This window comes from Trichosurus vulpecula, chromosome 9 (genome assembly GCF_011100635.1).
Source record: "Trichosurus vulpecula isolate mTriVul1 chromosome 9, mTriVul1.pri, whole genome shotgun sequence".
NCBI lineage: Eukaryota > Metazoa > Chordata > Mammalia > Diprotodontia > Phalangeridae > Trichosurus > Trichosurus vulpecula.
The window spans coordinates 7498988-7521274 of NC_050581.1; the positions used below are offsets into that span (position 1 = coordinate 7498988).

A 22287-nucleotide genomic window follows, 5' to 3' on the forward strand; every position below is an offset into this window, starting at 1 on the left:
AGCAGACGCACAGTGCTTTGATCAGTTTACACTTTATCTCATCTGTGCCTCACAATAAGAGCATAAAGTGATGTAGGTGTTATTACCCTAGTTTTACCGAAGAGGAAAGTACAGCTCACAGGATTTAAATGACCTGTCCAGGAATCACACTGCTAATGAGCATGCATAATGACGTTCAAATCCTGTCTCACCTAATTAAAAATCCATCGTTCATTGATTCATTAATGTAGCAATTGTTTTTATTTTACTAATTCCATTATCACTAAAATTGTCTAACTGTTTCTCAATAAATCATAGGTGGTAAAGTGCAGAAAAGAACTTTCTTTAAGGAGAATTCAGACTTGTGGGTTCATCAATGTAGGGAAATCCTGGTGTAGAAAGTCCTTCCACCAATGATGCAGTTTGCCCTTTCATCCCTAACTTAAAGTATTAGTTTCCTCAGATGTTAAGAGGTTAAGTGATTTGCCCATATTCAGACAGCTAATGTGCATCAGGTTTTAACCCTTCCAGTCCATCCTCCACTCAGCTACCAAAGCATTCGTCAGACCATGTCAGCCCTTAATCGATGAAATCGATGAATTCCAGTGATTCCCTGTTACCTCCAGGATCCAATTTAAAGTCCTCTGTTTGGCATTTAAAGCTTTTTACACCATGACCCCCTCTTACTTTACAGTCTTTATGCTTCACTTTAAATCCCCATTATGTCACTGTACTCTGTGCATTCTGTGGTCCATCTCCACTGGCCTCCTTTCAGTGCCTTACATGAGCTGTGCCCCATGCCTGGACTTTCTTCAAGACTCAGCTCAAATGCCACCTTCTTCAGTCCCCTAAGCTACTATAGCTTTGCCTTTTACCTTTTCTGCATGTGTCACAAACCTGCCTATTTGTATACATGTTGTCTTCCGCATTAGAATAAAAACTCGTCGAGAGCACGGGACTATTTTTGCCTTCTCTGTACCTCAGCACTTTGGATATAGTAAATGCTTTGTAAATGCTTGTTGACTTTTTCTCTAGGCCTTTGGCCCTTGATAGGGAAAAAGTGCTTTTCCATATTGATACTGCCTTTTTCATTCACACATTTTAAAAAATATTTTTTGAACATCTACTCCATGTGTTGCATTGTTCCTACACCCAAGGATCTTGGTTAAATGTGAGACTCGCTTCACTTTCCTTTTGTTATTTTTTTTGTTTTCAGAAACACGATGCATAACATCTATAGCAACAAGCAGTCCAGGGGAAATGGCCGTGTTTCCCAAGGGGATGAATCCCAGAAGTTTGGGGGAAATCAGAATGAAGAACAAGCAGACCCAGGACTCGCTGGTACTCATCTCTGTAGCTTTCTTTTCTGTGTCTGTTTCTCACCTATTTAGTTTACAAACAATTCAACTACTTTTACCAGAGTTATTTGGTAGTGGGTCCAAGGGAACCCACAATCAATCCATCAACAAGCAATTATTCAGTCATTACTGTGTGCCAGGCATTGTGCTAAGGGCAGTGCCCTCAAAACATGAGCTGTTGTGCACTTTTAGAGGAACTCAAGATCTGCTTTGTTGGTAATCGGTTAAGAAACAGCTAGATTTTTTTCTGTGGTCTCCCAGGTTACTTTCAATTCTGTCCAAAAGATCTCAATGTGGTTTATCATTATTATTATTATTATTTAAAGTAGAATTTTGATTTTTCCAATTACATGTAAAGATAGTTTTTTGACATTCATTTTTTATGAGATTATGAGTTTCAAATTTTCTCCTTCCCTCCCCTCCTCCCTCAATGTGTTTTTAATGATCCTCAAGGTTAATAAAGCCCTTTATTTGGGTATTGTTAAGAAGAGAGTAAATAATGCTCTTCTTAGGGGGGAGGGGTGATTGAAAATGAGGTTTATTTGAAGATAGGGAGATGAACTGAATGACTTATATATCCGTCCAATTCCCAGGATTTAATGACTTGTTAGTCAGAATGTAGGTTACTGAGACCCCTTCATTAGAGGTGAGAGGGTTTAGTTGATCTTATTCTATTCATTATTTATTTATTGTGAGGCTGAGTCTCCCCATTTCTCCCATACTGGAAGTGCATCGGCCACTCTTGGTCCCCAACGTGCTGCTGATCACAGAGGCCTTGAGCCTGTCCACCGCTTTCCACAAGCTCCCCATGCTAGTGCCAGACTTAGTGTGGACACCCGATTGCCTTTAGTCCTACTGTAGCTCAGAACTCCTAAGCACAAGCAAACCACCAGCCTCAGACTCCCCAGCAGCGGGGATCAGAGGTGTGCACCCTCGTGGCCAGCAGGTGCATAACAGTTTTAAGCTTCAAATAAAGATGATATTTTAGAGTAGGGAGATGGGATAAGAGTAAGATAAGGACTGTGGAGGTTATTTAAGGCCCTAGACATCATGGAAAAAACTTTGACATGTGGGTTCCATTGCCTATGTTATGGAGAAATCTCAGGTTTTCCAGGATCGCAGTAGTGTTTTATAAGCATTAATTCATTCGCCATCCTAATAGCCAAGGGGAGTTTAGATTCATTTCTTTCTCAATGAAATCACTAGCTGCCTCTCAGATAATAGTTTATATATAAGCAGGCTATGATTAGATAAGTAACATTTATAATCATTATTAAAGGGAAGTTACTAGGTAATCATGTTACATCTCCAGCCTGATTTCATAACATCCTCACACACAGCTTTCTTACCCAGTTGGCCTGAAAGGAGAGTTCTTCAGAGTGCTTGCCACATAGTAGGATCCTGTTAAATACTCGTGGATTGGTCACCTGATTGATTGTGTACTTTCCCAGTCCAAGAGATAGCAACAGCTGGGGTAGTTGTGGAACAGGAAGAATTCTTGCCAAAGTACACAAAAGAGGTAGACACACACTTGCCCGTGTGGCCAGAGAGCAGGGGTTTAGGACTACGGTGTGTTAAGTCTGTGAAAGGAAGAAAGATTTTCTAAGCAGCACATACCCAGAATATAGCCTTTTAGCAGAGAAGGAAAATTTATTGGGCAATGCCAGTTTTGGGAGTAGCCTCAAGAATAAACTTCCCTTTTAATAGAAAAAGTTAAGCAAAACCAGCTGATAAAATGATCATACTTGACAATGAATGCAGCATTCTACATCAGCAGTCTCTTAGTTGTCTAAGGAAAGGAGGGAGGTACTTGTCCTCAGTCTCTTCTCCAAGACCCATTGGCCATGACAGTTTGCCCCACAAGGTTAACTTATATCTATTTTATATGTATACTGTATATACCTATATATCTGTGTGTTATCTCCCCCGTGAGTAGGAAAGTAACTTTCACAAGGATAGATAAGGAAAAGGTTCATTACCGAACAAGGGATAGAAGCAGATCGCAGAAGGCGAAATGGACAGCTTTGATGCATAAAATTAAAAAGTTAAATTTTTAAGGCGATTTCGTTATCACGGAGCTTAGAGGGACCTTAAAGGTTATTTAGTGCAGCCTCTTCATTTTAAAAATGGAGGCACTGAGCTCCACAGACAGAAAATGATTTGCCTTAGCCCTATAGATGCTTTTGAAGGTCACTGTCATTGAGGATGACATCCTCTTTTCACCTTAAACACAGATTGGTAAAGTACCACAGCAGAAACAAAATTTTGGTCTAATTTAGAGCATGGATCTAAAAAATATGGTTTTTCTTATGTTTTCATGAATATATTTTAATCACGCAGTAGAAAAGGTCAAAGGACCTATCAAAACCACCCACTTGGCTCTCTGAGATTTCATTTAACAATTTTTCAAATAGTTTTTCAAAACTGCAAAAATTCTGTTTGGCTTGCAAATTTTACATTTCTCATATTTTCCAGTCTTCCCCTCCCTTTTCTTCTCATTTCTAGCTTCTTCTTCCTTCTATATCATTATATATGTTTAGAGAAAATATATATATGGGTCCCCGGATGGTCCTACGAACATGGGAGGCTTTTTTTAATAAAGAGGCAGAGACTTTTTTAGCCTTTTAGACTTACTGGCATTATTTTTAGCCTTTGAAAATCAGGGCCTTTTTGTTGAGTTTTCAGTGAAGATAGAGAATATCTGGTTACTATCTTGCACTCAACCTTTTATATATGAGAATACTGTGATTAAGTTAGTCCTGAGGCTTTTCACAAGTGAAATCATCCCAGTTACTTCAGTCCTTCTTTCGTAGTGTCTGACATTTCAAATATTCTCTTTTCTTTCTTTAACCCCATAATGTATTTTCTACTTTGTAGTGTTACCCTAATGATATTACTAATTCTAAATTTCCCCTCTTCAACAGGAAAAGAATCAGAGGAATATTCAAGATCTACACAGAAGTTAGGTCTGACAGCAAATTTTATTCAGAAAGCCAAAAAGCAGAACAGTAACTTCCATATCTTTACTGAAAGCCTATGTGAAAAACATGTTCAGGATAAAGTTGGGGTCCTTCAGCAGCAGGTTCTGATGCTTACAGAGGATTTAAAGTCTCAGAAGGTAAGTATTGGCTCTGTAAATATCTTTTGCCATATTTGTAACCTTTTAACTTGGTCACCAACAAATAAGTCCATTACAACAATTTGGGAAGACCATTCAGCCCTTTCCCTTGTCTCTTTCTTTGCCTACAATTCTGTCCCTTGTCTCTATACTTATGGAATTCCTACCCAGCCTTTATAACCCAACTCCAATGCAATCACTGCCATGAAGACGTCCTTTTTCTTCCTAGTCAATTCTGGCTTTCCCTCACATAACTTTATTTTGTAACTGTCCAGTGCACTTACCTCTTGGAAGGTTATAATAGTGCTATGTATAATATATTATAATTAATGGTGTCTCTGTTCTATTTCCTGGCCAGACTTGAAGTTACACAAGGGCGATGACTGTTTTGTTCATCCTGAACATCTTCTTTATCACCTAGCACAATGCTTTGTGTACTAGGGGCACTTAAATATTTATCCCATGAACGAATCAATGAATGAATTCAACCAAATGGAGAAGGAAGTTCTAAATTACTTTAAAATCTGATTTCTAGAATATTTGAAAAATTATGTCGTGTATTCATACTTTCAGTTAATCACTCACCGAGTTTTTATTAACCACCAACTATGTGCCAGGCACTGTGAGAGATACTGGGAGTACAAATGCAGCGAACTAAACAATCCCTACTCAAAAGGAGATTACATTCTAATGAAGGAGAACTTAGCTAAAAGGTATTGTCAAGGAGAGGTCCTTTTCAGGAACTGCTTTAATAAGCAAAGCAGCCTCGTATCTTTATAGAAGCCCCTGATGCCACAATACCTGAGATATTACTTGCAGCTCTGATCACCAGCCTGCAAGGGAACCGTAGCAGAACTAGGAAAGAAGGCTGCTTAAAATGGTCAAAGGATCCTAATGAGATCGTGATCTTTTCATTGTGAAAAAAGGAAAGTAACTTGTAATTGAAGGATATAAAAATCACAAAGGGACAAGGACAGACTTCATCAAATCTTGGAATTTGAGAACTAGGGGCAACACCTTGGAAACTGAAGGAAGTAGTTTTAAGATTAAAAAAAATCTGTAAGAGGAGAGTCAGTAAGCAGTGTTTTTTCTAATTTTCATAAAATTTACCTCTACTATTCCCATTTCTATGTATTCTCATTACTTTTGAATATGTAATGTTCATAGTTTCTGCAAAATGAAGTTGACTCCAGTTCAGTTTTCTTCTTCCTCTGCCAAAGCCTTTCCCCAGAGCCATGGTGTGGCCTGGAGGTTCTCACAGCATCTGATTGTGGAGCATTACTCATCTTTACGACATAAAGCTGACCTCGACTAATTGTGTGTCTGAAGACATGCTTACATAAGTTTGTTTTTCACTTCTCATCTGCCATAGAGCTGGAAGGAGATAGATGGAAATTGTTGTCTCCAAGGTGACACACAGGCTAAAGATGAAAACAGCTCCACACACGGAGATCGTAGATAAATTAATGGGGATTGATTGGTAGCATGTTGTGAAGGGGAAATTGTGTCCCCAGCATACTGGGTAGTCCTTGGGGTCCGACTCAAGTTAGCATTTCTCCTGTTTATATGGAAAAATTATTTGTAGTTAGCATATCATCCTTTTATTGTAAATAAGTGCTCATAAAATGCTTGAAAAGTTTTTCTCTTAACTAGGTAAGCATTCTCATTAAAGTATTATCTTTCTTAAATCCTTTTTTTCATAGATTATTCAGAAATATGCTTTTATGCTCGTTAGCCGTGTCTAAATCGTCGCAGACTCTGACAGTGATAGGGTCCCAAGCTTTACATGAGGGAAACCTGCCTGACCCTCTCAGAGCATACAGAGAGATCACTAATGTAATAAAGGAGTGCTACATTCAGCAGGTACCAAGCCCCATGGCAAGTGCTCAGAATAAAAAGACCAAAATAACAGTCCCTGCCTTTGGGGTTCTTCTCACCTATACACCGACAAGCAAATGCAAAGTAACTGGAAGGAGAAAGGAATCACTAGCAGCTGGGGAGGCCAGGACAAGCTTCTTCTAGGAGGTGGCTGCCCCTCGTGAATCTCATATAGAGCAGGGATTCAGGGACAAGGAATGGGCAAAGGCTCAGAGGCAGGAGATGAAACACTAATAAAGAGAACAACAAGAGACCAATTGGGCAGAACATCGTGCACAAGGGACAGTTATGTGAAATAAGGCTGAAAAGATATGGTGCAAATCACACCCCCTCTATACCTTTGTCTTTTAAAAAATACCATTTGTTATATGACATGGCTCTTAGAGGGGGAATACTGGGGATACTGGGAAAAACTAGTGATTTGTTTTTTAACAAATGATATCAATAAAAACTTTTTTAAAAAATGTGCCACTTGGCAGGTAAGGAGCAAGAATGAGGGGAAGAAAGCTGAGGGGGACACTTGGGGACGTGTTAGATTTGAGGTACGACGACAACGTCCTGTTGAGATGGAAACGGAATTGGAGACACAGGTTTGGAGGCATCTTCAGAGAGGTGATCTGAAATAGGGACAGAAGGCTACAGACCACATGAGTATCATATGCAAATCAAGTTACACTTCCCTGTATCTAAAGACATCAAATAGCTGACGACAGAGAGAAAGCTAAAGAGAAGACACGGTGGCTTTTGTGCTGCCTGTGGCAAGCGCCGGGCCTAGAGTCAGGAAAGACCTGAGTTCAGATTCTGCCTGAGACACTTACCTGTGAACAGCCTGGCCAAGTCACAACCTCTGCCTCAGTTTCCTTATCTGTAAAATGAGTTGCGAGGATAAAATGAGGTATTTGTAAAGTACTTTGCAAACCGTTGCACTAGTTGCTGTTATCACCATCATCATCATCATCATCTCTTTTTCTTCCACCATGTCAGGGGAAAGAAATACAGAAGTTAAGACCATCCTTTTAATTAGTGGTTAAATTAGAGGGTTTTTTTTTTAATTTTTGTTTTTCTTCGAAGAAGGATAATGTGCCTGCGGTATCCAGACTGGTTTGGGGAGGAGTTTGGAGTTTATGAAGACAGTAGCTCTTGCAGTAATCAGATCAGAGGCAATAAAGACCCAAACAATCCTTGCCTGGTCAAAATATATACTGAATTCAGATCTGCCAAGCTTATTACTTGGTATTGAATTGGCCTCATTCCAGGATCATTTCACATATGGATATGTTGGCTCCTAAACAATACTATCAGCTTTTCAAGATGAGGAAATTACCGTTGTTCAGTCATTTCAGTCACGTCCGACTTTGCGACCCCGTTTAGGATTTTCTTGGCAAAGATACTGGAGTGGTTTGCCATTTCCTTCTCCAGCTCATTCCACAGATGAGGAAACTGAGGCAAGCAGGGTTGAGTGACTTGCCCAGCATCAAATAGTAAATATCTGCGAGCAGATTTGAACTCAGGTCTTCCTGATTCCAGGCCCAGCGTTCTATCCACTATGCCACCTAACTGCCCCTTGGAATTTACCTATGCTTAAAGTAAACACTCAGTCAATGCTCATTGAACAAATGAATTCTTGTTATAGGACTAGTGTTTTCTGTCTCAAGACTCTGACAATACATTGGCTGCTGTAGACATTTTAGTGGTAGTGCTGATAAGAAACAGACTTGTCTGGAGTCCAATGGATGAAAGCAGTTGATATTTGTAGTACGAATACTGAAATCACCAAGAGAATAGCAATCATACCTGTCCCCGACTTCCATCTGTTTAGGCATATGGAAAGCTGTTGTAGCTCCGTTGGACATATGTCAACTGAAGGAAATGATTAAACCATCCACGTGTGCTGCCTAGAGAAAAACATGAATTAGCATATGGTTCAGGATATGGATCATCCAGTAATAATGCAGTTCATTAGAGACTGCATCTGTTTAGGAAATAAAATGAGGTAGTCAGTCTTATTCTCACTTCCTCAGAATATTGACATAGTACTTTAAAGTCATAATTCAGTTGCCTGCTCTTCCCTACGTCGACAAATGAAACTCAAGATTTCTGGGAATGTATGTTGCAGGAATTCTTTACATAGCATTCACATCAGGGATGTTTGTAAGTGAATTTCCCCTCAAGGCGACGTACTCTTCATGGACAGGAACTGGATATCCTAGATTCTATTACACAACTAATCTATGTTCCTTTTTCCTTTTAATTTTGGTCTCAGCTGAAATAACTTGAAAAGCTGTCATTTTTATCATATGTAGAAATCTGCATATCTTTGTAATATATGTATGGTATTTTAACAGTTGACTGCCTTCTAGAATGGGCATTTTTTTCCAATCTTTCCTGTAAATTAATTGACTTTGAGTAAATGATTTGAAGTCAGAGGACTTGGGTGCAAATCCTGCCCCATTCATCTGTGTGGCCTTCAGCAGGTTCCTTTACTTCTCTTGAGCTTCGATTTTGTCATGTGTAAAATAAAATGCAACTCGGACTAGGTGAACTCTGAGGCCCATACCTCTAAATCTGTGCTCCTTTAATCCTATAAAAATACTGAACAATGTTTCTCACTCAAGCTTTTTTCTCCCTCAGGAATGTATATATTTTATATCTATAATTTTTTAAGATGAGAGCATTTTCATTTTAAAATGCTAAACTGAAGCCCTCTAGGAGACATTCCTTCTTTTTTATTCCTTCCTGAATGCTCTTGTTGAGTGCCAGAAAATAAGAAGCTGCTGAATGGTTGTGTTTTCAGAATGCGTCAGCTGCATAGGGCATTTTCCCCAAGATTCTTCTGTGGCATCAGATGTTACCTGCTTATTGTGTTTAGAGCAGGAACTCTGAAGTAGTCCACTTCCTGTCAGTTCTTGCCACTAGGCACATGCAGATTTGCCTTTGCGAGGCTTATCTGAACTCTGGGCATAGCTAAGGGACCAAATAGTTCTTGGTGAATTCCTTTTCCTGTCATATTCTGATTACAGACTGTTTCAGGGTCTGCTGGAATTTTAATCCCTGTCACCGTGCCAATGAAAAGAGTCACCCAGACAAACAAGTCCTTGCGAAGCATGGTCACAAACATTCTTGGCCTGAGTGGAGGTGAAACTGCCACCCAATCAGATTGCTTCAGGAACTAGGAAACCTCCCCGAATTTACACATTACCAAGTCTTGCAAGATGAGAAAGCTGCCCTTGCCATTCCCTGAATAGTGGGCTCTCCAGAATGGTATTTAAAGTTTTTGTTTTGTGTAGTTAACTCTGGTGGTAGGAGAAGGACCCTGTGTATGCCGTTTGGAAAACAATAACAAAATAATGATAAAGTTTGCAAAATCCTTTCCATACATGATTTCATTTAGTCACAACAACTGCAGGGCAGGTGCTACAAATGCTGTGATCTTGTTTTCAGAGTGAAGAAGCTAAGGCCCAGAGAGGTTAATTGACCTGCCCATAGAGACTCAGTTAACTTCAGAGGCAGAATTTGAATTCTGGTCTCCCCTGATTTACAGTCCAACATTCTCTCCTGTATTTCACAGTGCCGTATACAATCAGGTAATACAATTACACAGAACTCCAGTCCCAACTTGGCAATACTTAAGATTCAATCAACCTTAAAGATCTCTGAGAAAGGCTTTTTCTACCAGTTTTTTTTCATCGTAACACTTTATATACTATGTCCTGGTCTCAGTGCTCTAACACTGCACTGGTTATCACTTGCTGCTGCTCCCAAGAAACTAGTCAGGATCACACAAGCCCTAGATTGTGATATTCCAAAAGACAAAAGAGATGGGTTTACAACCAAGAATATGGGATGCGTAGGGGATATTTCATGGACTAGTGAGAGGACTTACAATCATTTCTGTTCAAAAAAACCAAAACCTGTGTGGGAACTTTAAAGTGCCAACTCAAGAGACAAGAAAAACCTCAAAAGATATATTTATTTGCACAAAAGGCTACATGATGATATAGTGCTAACATTTAAAAGGAAGAGAAGAAGCAAGTGTCCCTTCAGACCCTTAAAGTCTTCAAAAGGTAATGAGGGAATTAAGTAAGAAAAATGGGGGGAAAAAACCAAGATTTTTTAAAATTTTCTCTTGTTTTTTAATGGGGAAGGGAACAGAGTAGAGCAAAGTTAAGAAGGAAGCACAAATAAGGTGAACAGTTTTGAAAGTAATATGTAGAACTGACATACTTTTTTTAAAGCAAACACCATGAAATGGAAATCCACAGTATCGTATAGAATCTTATTCTTCTAGATATATGAAAAGACTCCTTTTTGATGTTTAAATTTAGAATAAAAAAGTTTTTAAAATATATTAAAAAATATATTTAAAAAGTTTATCTAGGATATTCAGTGCTTAGGCTTCACGGGGAGAGCTGTGGGGAAATTACTTTTATTTTAACAGGCTAGAAATACTACCTGGCTGGGAAATAAAAGGAAGTAATCAGACATTTCTAAACTGACAATTTTTAATTAAACCTCAATTGAGAATTGGTTAACCTTAAATAGGTTACAAAGATGTTTAAAGACATGTATCCTACCTTCAAGAAGCTTATGCTCTAGTTGGGAAAATAAGGAGAGAGCTACGTTAAGGACTAGACCTATGATTTCATTTATAAAGGGAACTTTCAGATGAGGAAACCCTCTCTACTAGTGCAGATGGGCACCTTTTCTTCACTTTATTTTTAGTCTAAGAGAATTGCCTACAGCACCAAGGGATTAAGTGATTTGCTCAGGGCAACAAAGTTGATATGTGTCATGGGTGCTCCATTGAATCCATATCTACCAGGGTCTGAAGCAAGCTATCTGTTCATTATACCACTCAGATATGCAGCAAAATCAACAATACAAAGTAGCTTATGCAGAGTGCCAAATAGATAGTACAGAAAATTCATGCTTTAGAAATTCAGAAGAGGTTACTATTACTGTGGGCTGGTGTACTGAGAGAGGGCTTCATGAAAGAGGTAATCCTTAACCTGGACCCTAAAAAATAAATGGGATTTAGAGAGGATGATGGAAGGCATTCCAAGCAATGGAAACATGAGAAGAAGCATGAGTTTTTAATGTCTGGGAGAGGGACGTGGCACAAATAATTCTCCTGAACTCTTCTTTGGTGTCCATTAAGACCCTCGGTGATCTGGTACTCTTTTTATGCAAGAATATTTATGTTTACATATATTCATATATGCATGTGTGTGTGTGTTTTCAGCCAGTCAATAGTATTGTGTTTACCCTCCCTGCCTTTTCATCATCGTTAGCTGGTTCAATTAGTTATGGCTCTTTTACTAACTAGCTGTGAAATCCTGAGTGACTCACATAATTTTTGATGGACTCAGTTTCTTCTTTTGTAAGTGATCTCTGAAGTCCCATCTAGCTCTGAAATCCTGTGACTGTGACGTGAACAGTCATATAGCTCATTTCTCTGACTACAGATGGGAGTTTTTCAGACTAACTGCAACTGATAACAGTGAAATAGGAGAAATATTTACCAGTCAGAAAGTACTAGCAGGCAGATGGAGGGAAGGTGGAACTTTAATAAGAAAACTGTCTCCTCCATTACACTGTGAGCTCCTTGAGAACAGAGACTGTTTTGTTTTTCTTTCTCTGTATACCCAACGTAGTACAGTGCTTCACACATAGTAATAGCTTAATAAATGCTTGTTGCCTTCTTTTAAAAAGCATATTAACTGGCTGGATTTCTCTATTTTTTATTTTAATTCTAATAATTTTAATTTTTAATTTAGTCTTTGATTTTATTTTTAATTTAACCAGTGAAATTCCCCATGAGATGACTAACCATTTACTGATTGAAATTAGATATTTCATAAATGGACTTGAGCACAGGGGAGAAAAATAAGGACTTAGTTGCTAGAATTGGGGAACAGGGTGGGAATTGGATCATAAGACATGAGCCTGGTTACTATCTGAGTTCCAGGTTCTGAGCAGAGCCTGGGTCGAGGCTGACTAGATCTGATCTCCAGAACTGGTTTCTAACTATGTTTCCCATGCAGCTCCAATTTTGTTTTGATGCCGCCTATCGTGTCTGGATTGTGTGTGTATATGGTTATAGTGGAAGGGGATTGACAAGAGAAGATTTCATTTGCTTTGGTTTTTGTTTCTTTTTACCCCTCAGGAACTTGTGAAGATTCTCCATAAAGCTCTTGAAGCAGCCCAACAGGAAAAGCGGGCATGTAGCACATACCTCACAGCCACTGAAGATAAAGACCGTCTAGAGCTGGTTCGGCACAAGGTGAGACAAATTGCTGAGCTCAAAAAGCATGTGGAGAGCCTCCAGCAAGACAAGAAGGCCCTGGAGGATACCCTGGGCCTGAGGGAGGAGTACATTAAGGAACTACAACAGCACGTGCAGCTGTTAATGGACAAGAACCATGCCAAGCAGCAGGTTATCTTCAAGCTCACGGAGAAAGTGACCAAGGATTTCATGGACCCACCAAAGGCGGCAGACGGGCTCGACTCTGGGACCTTCCCAAATCCTCTTGAAAAGGCCGAGCATTTGAAGGTGTGTAGAACTGCCTTACAGTCCCCAGCATTTCCTAGTCTGGCATATTCCATTTACGCCATCAGTTTTTTTACTGACCGCAGACACAATATGACTCCTGGATATTCTGGGGTTATAAATTAAATACAGTAAAGCCTCAGTTATTTACATCTCTTAGAGAGTGAGTTATTCTCAATAGCTGGGTTTTTCAAGTAATTAAGGATCTTTTCTTTAAATGAAGAAACTTTATTAGCTTTTTAAAAAAAATCTTTCTAAAATATACTACATGTTTCCCTGCCTTCTTAGACTATACTTGGAACTTATAAAAAAGAACATACTGCACAGAATTTTTTTTCTTAATAACATAATGACTATTATGAACCTCAGTTATTATACCATGTAATAAAGATGGCTTGAGTGTTAGCTTTTCCCTGTATGTAGGGTGTCCCAAAAGCCCTAGGGCAGTTTTAAGGCTTAATATCTGTATGATGAGCGTTTTCCCCGCCTACCAAACTCTCTTGGCTGGCAATGTTCGTGTCACATCGATGTACTTTGGGGCTCACAGTTTACCTTTGGATGGAGATAGTTTGAGAGGAGGAAGTTTAATACAAAGGGAAGTTTGTTAATGGTAGACATGGATCCCAGAAGACAAAATGACAACAGACAGTGGAGTAGCATAGGAGGGGAAGGGCAGGGATGGATGGGGTTGAGAATGCAGGGGGTGAGAGCAGGCAAAGGGAGTTTTTGCCTGGGAAAGTGGGTGATAGAATCACATGGATACGGGAAGGAGGAAATGAGGTTTACTAGCTGAGTATCATTTGACTGGAGGTCCCACCCCTAAAGGTCCTGGGATGCTAGTGAGCAGCATCATTCTCTCAAACACCAAGAAAGGAGGAAAATTAGATTAGGCTTCTGAATTGGTAAATACTAGCGATTGGGCGTATGGGGACCTGACTGAACCCATCATCAGTTTTTCAGTCACTACAACACCATCCCGTTGTCTGAACAAGAGCCAAGACAGGACTTTCTACCTCCTAAATTCGGTGATAAAGAGTCCAGAGTGTAGGTGCTGGGACAAGAGACTTGGTGTCAGAGGAAAGATATCCCTATCTTCTTGGGAGCTTGCTGGTAATGGAGGGTGTTGTTACAGTGACTGAGGTCAGGAATAGGTATAGCCTCCACCCATGGCAATATATTCCCCGAGGAAGAGGCCTTCATACTAATCCCTGAGCACCCACCCAGTGATCAAGCAAAGAGAGCAGAGTAGCAGCACATGGTGTGTTGTGGTAGAAGACACACTAACCTTGGAGTTCCAATTTTAGCTCAGGAGTGCGTTTAACAACCAGCTGGGGGCAGGGGAAGCTGTTTACAACACACTTTCAGTTTAATCTGCATTCTTAACATTTTCTCTATCACATTCTCAAGTCTAGGCAGTCAACCAAACAATAAATCAAGCACTGATTTGCCGTGTTGGTTGATTTCCAAGGTGTAAATATTTACACTGAAAATTTAACAGTTGGCTCTTACAAGCTGGTCCAAACTACTTCCAGCATAACCCTTCCCAGGCGGCCTCGGTCAAGTCGTGTCACCCTCATTTTCAAGAGTCAGAACCTGGGTTCATACCTGTGTGACCTTGGACAAGTAACTCAACCTCCCTGGGCCTTGGGGAATAAGGAAATCTACAAAATAAGGAAGTTGGACAGGATGAACTTGGAGCTTTGATCCTAAGACAGCTCTACTTTGTCTTCTCAAGCAATAGCCACTTCCTGGGCTTCTTTTGTGGAGGGGATTCTTGGTCAAGTGTGGGGTTGGATTATTATCCCTTCCCACTCTGAGATTCTGTTAGCTGTGGTTCCTGGTTCCTACCTGTGGCCATGCTCAGTTGCCACTGTATACGATTATCGGCATGTGTGACCTCCAGTGCTGATCTCTTCCCCCTTGTTTTTCTTCTTTCTTATCTTTTCTGTTTCCTGTCACTTCTTCTGTGCTTCTCAGCTCTCATGTAAGAAGTCTGGCTTTTTGTAGACGTCACCAGCCAATCAGAATACACCTTTCCTTGTGCCCAGAAAACCAACCAGTCACAAGAGCATCAGGTATAACCTCTTAGCTTCTTGACAGGTTTTTGTTGTTGGGGGAAGAAAGGGGAGCTATTATAGATGGCTGAGGATTCCAAGGATGTTGACCCCTGATTATTCAAATTTTTACTATATGAACAGGCTGCCCATGACTGAATAAAACCATGCATGCAAATAAGACCCCACAGCTGCTATTGTGGGAATTGAAGTGAGAAAATATGTGACTTTGAAAGACTTGGGGACCTCAGAAAGGGAGAAAGGAAAGATGCGGTGGAAGCAGCATGAGGATGGGGTAGAGAAGGGAAAGACATGAAGCTGATCCCAGGAGAAGACTTCCAGAAAGGGCTAGCTTGATTACAGAGTAGGCCCTTTGTTTAAAAGTTTCCTCCAACAGCAAGTTAGGGTTTAAAGTTAGGGTTAGAAATTTTGCCATTTTTTAGACTTTAGTCTCTTATTATATCAAATAACCATGAAAGGTCCCAGATGTCTGAATTTACTTAAGTATGCATCTCTGTGCTTTGTGATTAAGGTTACCTACTTAAGCAAAATCTCTTCCTTTGGCTGTTGGAGTTGGCATTTTAGAAGTAGCCAGCTCTAGCCCTGCCTCAGGGCTATTCCCTATTTGGGAAATAATCGAAGGAAATGGACTTTGTGTAGAATCTAAAACATTTCCCCCCATTCATTCATCTACTAAACAAACATTCGTTAATCATTTAATATGTGCAGAATTTTGTGCACAGTATTCAGCTACATAATATGCGAAGATAAGATCCTTTTGATTCTCTTAGTCTTCTGTCCTACTGGGTCTTTCGGGGAGCTTTGTCTCTCTAGCCTTGATACTCCTCCCAACAGTGAAGAATACAAATGGTAGGCGGGAAGTAGCCAAAGTGACAAGTTTCTCACAAACCCCACCCTGATCCCTTCACTTCCCCAGAATTATGTTTCTACTCCTTGAGGTTGTATGGTCTGTTAGAACGAGAAAAACATTACTATTTATGTTGGATAGAATAAAAGCAGTTATGCAAACTACTTCTGGATAATGAGTCACCAACCCCATGACACGTCATGGTGGCAGTGATGATTGTTGTTATTGTGTCTTGAATAATCAGTCATTCAGAGATGTAGAGTCAGAGTTCCCATACAAATATTGGCCAGGCTGGAGGCTTAGCTTATTGTCAGCCTGAAAGTTTGGGAGGCAAACAGGCCAGGTGATATGTATTTATATTATTTATGCCCTTAAAGCTAGCAGATACATGATCATGGAGCCAAAACTTAAATTTTGACTGTCTGATAAAAGAATGACCAGCCTTAAATACGTTTCAGAACAATCCCAGTTCAGAACTCAATTTTATGATCTCCATATATATTTGACCATAGTGTAAGAAAGGAATTTTCGTAATTGAATAGGTGGTAAATACGATAAGATAAGAGAGTTGACAAAGTGTTGATTGAAATTACAACCCAGGATATCTATGTTTTCTTTCCCATTAACATGATATAACATAATAACATACAATATTAAGATAAGAAAAATCCCACTATACAGATAGCGTCTCTGGTTAAGGTGCTTTGTCCTTGGTAGTCATTAATGGAAGAATGTTCCTGTCAGCTTCTTCTGGCCTTGTTGATGCAAGAAGAGGCATTCTCTGAGTTTACTCAGAGAGCAAAGAAGGGATATCTGTTAGGCCAAGGGGCTTCTTCTGGTTGATTAGTTCAGGCTGTGGCCCTTACTGAGGTTCAAATGTTATTAAATGATTATCATTATAAAAATTTGACATAAGGGATTGTACTTTTGTAGTAAATGCAGTCTATTTTGTTTTGGAGCTTCAAGCAGATCTGATAGTATTGGGACCAAGTTTCAGCAGAATCAATATTTGGAAAGCTCACTGGTTTTGTAGCCATCTCAGGTTCATAAACTCTTTGAAAGTATTCTCAGTCAGATAACTTGAAGTGAAACCTTTTTCCATTAGTGAAACTTATAGTAGAACCTTTCTAGCAACATAGGTTTTCAGTGGATTATTGAAAGTGGCTTAAAATAGATTTCAAGTTCAAAATAACAGAAGTAAAACCTAAAATACAATGTAAAAAAATTCCCCAAACCTTTCAAACACTTGAAAATTGAAATATCATATCTATTTCATCAGGTCCTTTTACCTGTTCTCTTACATTCTTTCCTGAGCAGGTATTTAAGAGCAAAAGCCAATACATATAGCATTCTATTCCAGTAACCTTTGATTTTATTTTGAGAATAGGCTGAACTCTCACCTTTCCAAAGTATCTTTTAGGAAATATCAGAGCAACTACTCCCCCTATTTTCAAGAATCTTTTGGCATGATTCTTCTCTTACTGCTTGGAGACTTTCTCTTTAACAGTGGTCAATAACCAAATGTCACTGCTTCTCCCAAGATACTCTCTAAGGCAGAGACATCCTTACAGGAAGGTGAAGATGATTTGCAATCTGATTTCAGGCATACTAAGAAATTTGCCTTCCAAAAAAATCTTACCCCACCCACTGATTGATGTCTGAAATTTCATTGCTAGAACTTCATTTTTTTTTAAGCCTTTGATCTCTGTTGGAATGCAAATACTTCTGGGAAGGCATAACATTTGCCATCACTTTGAAGTTTGGGTTTATAAGCCTAGCTTTTAGAGCTCTTCTTTTCTTAGGCACCATACCTACAGTTAAGACAGGTAGCAGCCTCAGAGTAAATAATAGAAAGGAGATTTTAGGGAATTACCCTGAGAACTGCCTTTGGCCCTGGACAGTTGAACATTTTCATCAGTGGCTTGGATGAAGACAGAGATGGCAGGCTTATCAGTTTTGCAATTGATGCGAAGCTGGCAGGGAGAGCTAACATGTTGAATAGTAATCAGATTCCAAAAGGATCTCAATAGCCTAGAATGTTGGATCAAACCTAATAACAGGGACAGATGTAAAGTCCTACATTTGGGTTTAAAAAAATCATTGCCTAAGAATAGATTGGCAGAGGAGTGGCTCAATAATAATTCATTTCAAAATGATCTGGGGTTTTTAGTGGGTTGCAAACTCATTATGAATCAACAGTACAAACTGGCAACCCCAAGAGATAATATGATCTTTGGCTGCATTAAGAGGATGGTGTCTAAAAGAAAGGAGTGATGGTCTTCTTATACTCTGCCCTGGTCAGAGCATATCTGGACTAATGTATTCAGTTTAGGGAGATACATTTAAGTAATGACATGGACAAACTAGAGAGTGATTTTAGAGATCAGTGACCAGAATAGTGAAGGGAGTGAAGACATTAATAAATCAGTCAACAAGTTTTTATTAAACACCTGCTTTGTGACAGACATTGTACACCAGGAATATGAGTACAAAGAATGAAGCACTCCCTACTCACAGGGAGGTTACATTGTAGTAGGGAAGAGAAGCCCGTAGAGAATAAGCACAAAGTGAATAAATACAAATATATACAAAGTAGTTAAATATAAAGTATTTGAGGAGGGAGGGCATGAGGGGTTGGGAGGATCAGATCATGTAGAAGGATGGTGCTTGGGCTTTGAGAGAAGACTTGAGAGAGAGAGAGAGAAAGAGTGTGTGTGTGTACACGTATGTATTTAGGAATCCTCCAACTGTTTGAAGGGTTAGCATGTAGAAGAGAGATTTGAATGTGTTTGTGTAGCTAAAGAGGGCAGGACTAAAAGCAAAAGATAAATGTTGCAGAGATAGACTTAGGTTTAATGTTAGGTAAAACTTCCCACCCAGAAGAGGGGTGGACCAGCTCAAGACAGAATTAATTCCCTGACATTGCAATTCTTTTGTTGTATTTTTAAATATTTTTTTTATTCTTGACAAACATCAAGTAAAATGAGCCTTTCCAGATTCAAAGTAGAACAGAAAAAGAGGCTTTTTTTTTATAACCCTACCACTAACACTCCTCTCTTCCTCCCACTCAATTGGAAAAACAAAACTTTTCTGACAAATAGGCAGAATTAAGCAAAACGAACGACCACATTGGTTATATCCAGTATATCTCATTCTGCATGTGGAGTCCATCATCTCTCTATCAAGAGATAGATAACAGGCTTCATCATCAGCCCTCTCTTATTGCATTGATCAGAATTTATTCTTTCAAAGTTGTTTGTCTTTATAATATTGTGTTGTTGTACTAACTGTTCTGCTGAGTCTGTTCACTTCATTCTGCATCTGTTTCCCTGAACCTAACCCTTTCCTAATTCCTTACGTCACAGTAATACTTCATTGTTTTCACATGCCATTACCCCTTTGATGGGCACCCCCTTCGTTTCTAGGTCTCTTCTACAACAAACAGAACTGCTGTGAATGGTTTTTGTCCATATGAATCATTTCCTTCTTCCTTTGCTCTCACTGTGGTGTGGTCACAGGTCTGATGTCTCTGGGTCAAAGGACACGCACAGTTTCTTGACAGTTACAGTCTTGCACGTCTGGAGAAGAGCTGCAGTTTTATGATCTTTTCAACCCAACTGACTAGGCTTTTCTCAGATGTGGGAAACTGAGTTAAAGTAGAAATAGTAGCATACAATATAAACAATAAAATACAAACAATAGCATGCAATAAATTGATGAGGTTTTTCTATTAAAACATAGCCAGAGGGCAATATGTTATCATTACTTAAAAGTATCTACCAAAACTGAATACAGAGTATAGGGAGACTATCACCCACTTTCTTTTACACACCATCCTCTTAAGATCATATTATCTTATGGGGTTGCCAATTTGTACTTCTGATTCATACTGAGTTTGCAATCCACTAAAATATTGTTAGTCAACTAGCATTTGTTAAATGCCTACTGTGTGCCAGGTACTGTGTTAAGCCCTGGAAACATAAAGAAAGAACCTTAGTCTAATGGGAGAAGTGGTAGAAAGAACCCTGTATTTAGGTCAGAGAACCTGAATTCAAATCCTGGTTTTGTCAATCAATGCATATGACATGATTTTGGGAAGTCACTTAATCTCTCTAGGCCTCAGTGCCTTTTATATAAAATTAAGGGATTGAATTAGATGCTGTCTATAATCCCTTCTACTGTGTAGTTTTATGAGTAAGGTATTCCACCCTTTAAAACAATATTTGTAGACATACATCAGAGAAAGATGAGGACTAAAGGGGAAAGGGAAAAAAAAACTTTACCTTGTAACAAGAGACAGCAAAAAGTCCAGAGACTGGGATGGTGAAAATATTTTGGGCTGTGCATTAAAAGTAGAGTTAGTGAGCTTAGTTACTGCTGAACTAAAGAGTGAGGAGTTTATTAAAAATGTAACAATCCTTTTAAAAGTTAAGATATGGCATCAGAGTTTTACTGTCCATATACTTGTTAGATATTTATAGCTTCATTAAATAACCACAGCACCTGTCCTTCCAGGATGACATAGAAGCCTATAGGATCCAGAACCGATTTCTGAACTCTGAAATCTACCAGATTACAAAGATCTGGAGAAATGCTGCTGAGAAGGAGAAAGTCCTTTTGATGAAGGTAAGAGTAACATCATCCTAGAGGCAGCTTCCGATTGTCCCATCACCCTTAAGAACCTCTCTCTGTTCCTCAGCTGTTGCTGTGATTGAGCTTTCTCCCTCAGTAACATCCCCCTTGTACAATAGGAAGGTCAGGGATGTTGTACTTGGAGTTCAGATCAAAAATAGTCAACTGCAAACCTCAGGCAGTTTCCTTCTTAACTTAACACTCCAGTACTCTTTTGTTATCAATTTTCTAAGCCAGAGGTGGGGAACTATAGCTGTAAAGCCACATGAGGCCCTGTAAGTCCTTAATTGCAGCCTTTTGACTGAATCCAAATTTTACAGAACAAATTTGGATTCAGTGAAGAGGTTGCCCTTAAGGACCTAGAAGGTCATATGTGGTCTTATGGCCACAGGTTCCCCACCAGTGTTCTAAACTAATTAGCTGACAATCTCTCATCAGTTATACTTATGTTTTTGTTTTTTTGCCTTCCCCCTTGCTTTCCAGACCCCCTCACAAAGCTTGCTTGCGTTCTCTAGTCCATTGCTACAGCTTTCTCTTTGTTTCCTAAAAACTGCTCACTGCAAAATTCTAACCTTAGAAGGCATCATATAGATGATGAGCCAGCAAAGGAGACTGAGAAGGAACAGTCAGACTGGTAGGAGAAGAACCAGGAAAGAACCAGGGAACAGAAACTTAGAAAGGAGAAAGTGTCCAGGAAAAGACGTTGCTCAACAGCATCCAAAGCCAGAGAGACGTCAATGTGGGAATCTCTTTGGCTGAACTATGAATTCCTCTATCAAGGGTTTTATTTTGTTGTCGGGCTGTTGTTGTGCTTAGTAGGAGGAAAGGTAAGGACAGATTAATTTTTTTATAATTAAAAAAAACCAAGGGGTTTGATAACATACACTGGTAGTTTATATAGTCAGCATAATTGTGTGACTTCCTTCACATCCATTCAGCAGTATGGCAGTAGGTTTGATCAAGGCCAAAATTAGAGGTAATTCATGGCTAGAATCTTGTAGGGGATGAGCAACTATGGGGCAAAAGACTGAAGAGAAAAGTATAGAGATGAATTCGTTAATTATAGGGTCAAGAATGGCAAAGAAGGAAAGCAAAGTCAAAGCGGTGGCAGTGGCCTGAGAACATCCTGAGGGGTTGAGGGATAAGACATTGTAGTGAGGGGCAAAGTAGGTTTAGGAGGATCAAGGTGTAGAGAAAGATTTAATAAGAGGAGTTTTAAGGTCAAATGGAGGAATGTCAAAGTTCTGTCTTGTTTTGTTTTGTCTTGTTTTTTATTAAGGAAGTGGAACACTTATCGGTAATGGTGAAATCCAGGCTGTGACTATCCCCACGTGGGATTGAGATGGAGTGGAGAAGTGTCATGGGATCTGAGGAAACTGAGAAATTGAGAGATGAGGGTGCTTGTGGAAGCATCAGCGTGAATGTCAGAGCCCTCTAGTTCAGGGCAGGCATTGAGGCTGAGAGGAAAAAGTTAGCCCGGGGCTAAATTCCTTGAGAAGGGAGGGAGAATCACTTGGGGGCTAGTAGACAACAGCTGCCATGATCTGTATAAAATGGGGGGGGGGGGGTAGTTTGAATGGATTTTTACTGAAATCTTTTGTTTTTACATCACCTAGCTGTAAATTTTAATAACATTTTTAATTAAAATTTTAATTGTCTCAACAGGACTTCAGTGATAATAGAGAAAGGCAAAAAGGCTGAGTCCAGGATCAGCAGAGGATCCCTGTTGCCTCCAGAATCAAATACAAAATCTACTGTCTGACTTTTAAAGCCCTTCCTAATCTGGCCCCCTGCTCCCTCCGCAGTTCTCTTACTCCCCCTCGTATACTGCATTCCAGTGACTCAGGCCT

At 39.5% G+C, this 22287-nt stretch overlaps 1 protein-coding gene across 1 annotated transcript in view; it reads left to right on the forward strand.

Annotated features, from left to right (window-relative positions):
• Positions 1-22287, forward strand: part of TBC1D2 (TBC1 domain family member 2) — a 62004-nt gene that overhangs the window by 22238 nt on the left and 17479 nt on the right. Inside the window, exons 4-7 of the mRNA XM_036738042.1 lie at positions 1196-1320; positions 4262-4455; positions 12500-12886; positions 20321-20431. Of these exons, the coding sequence (XP_036593937.1) occupies positions 1196-1320; positions 4262-4455; positions 12500-12886; positions 20321-20431 (817 nt within the window). The remainder of the gene's footprint in view (positions 1-1195; positions 1321-4261; positions 4456-12499; positions 12887-20320; positions 20432-22287) is intronic.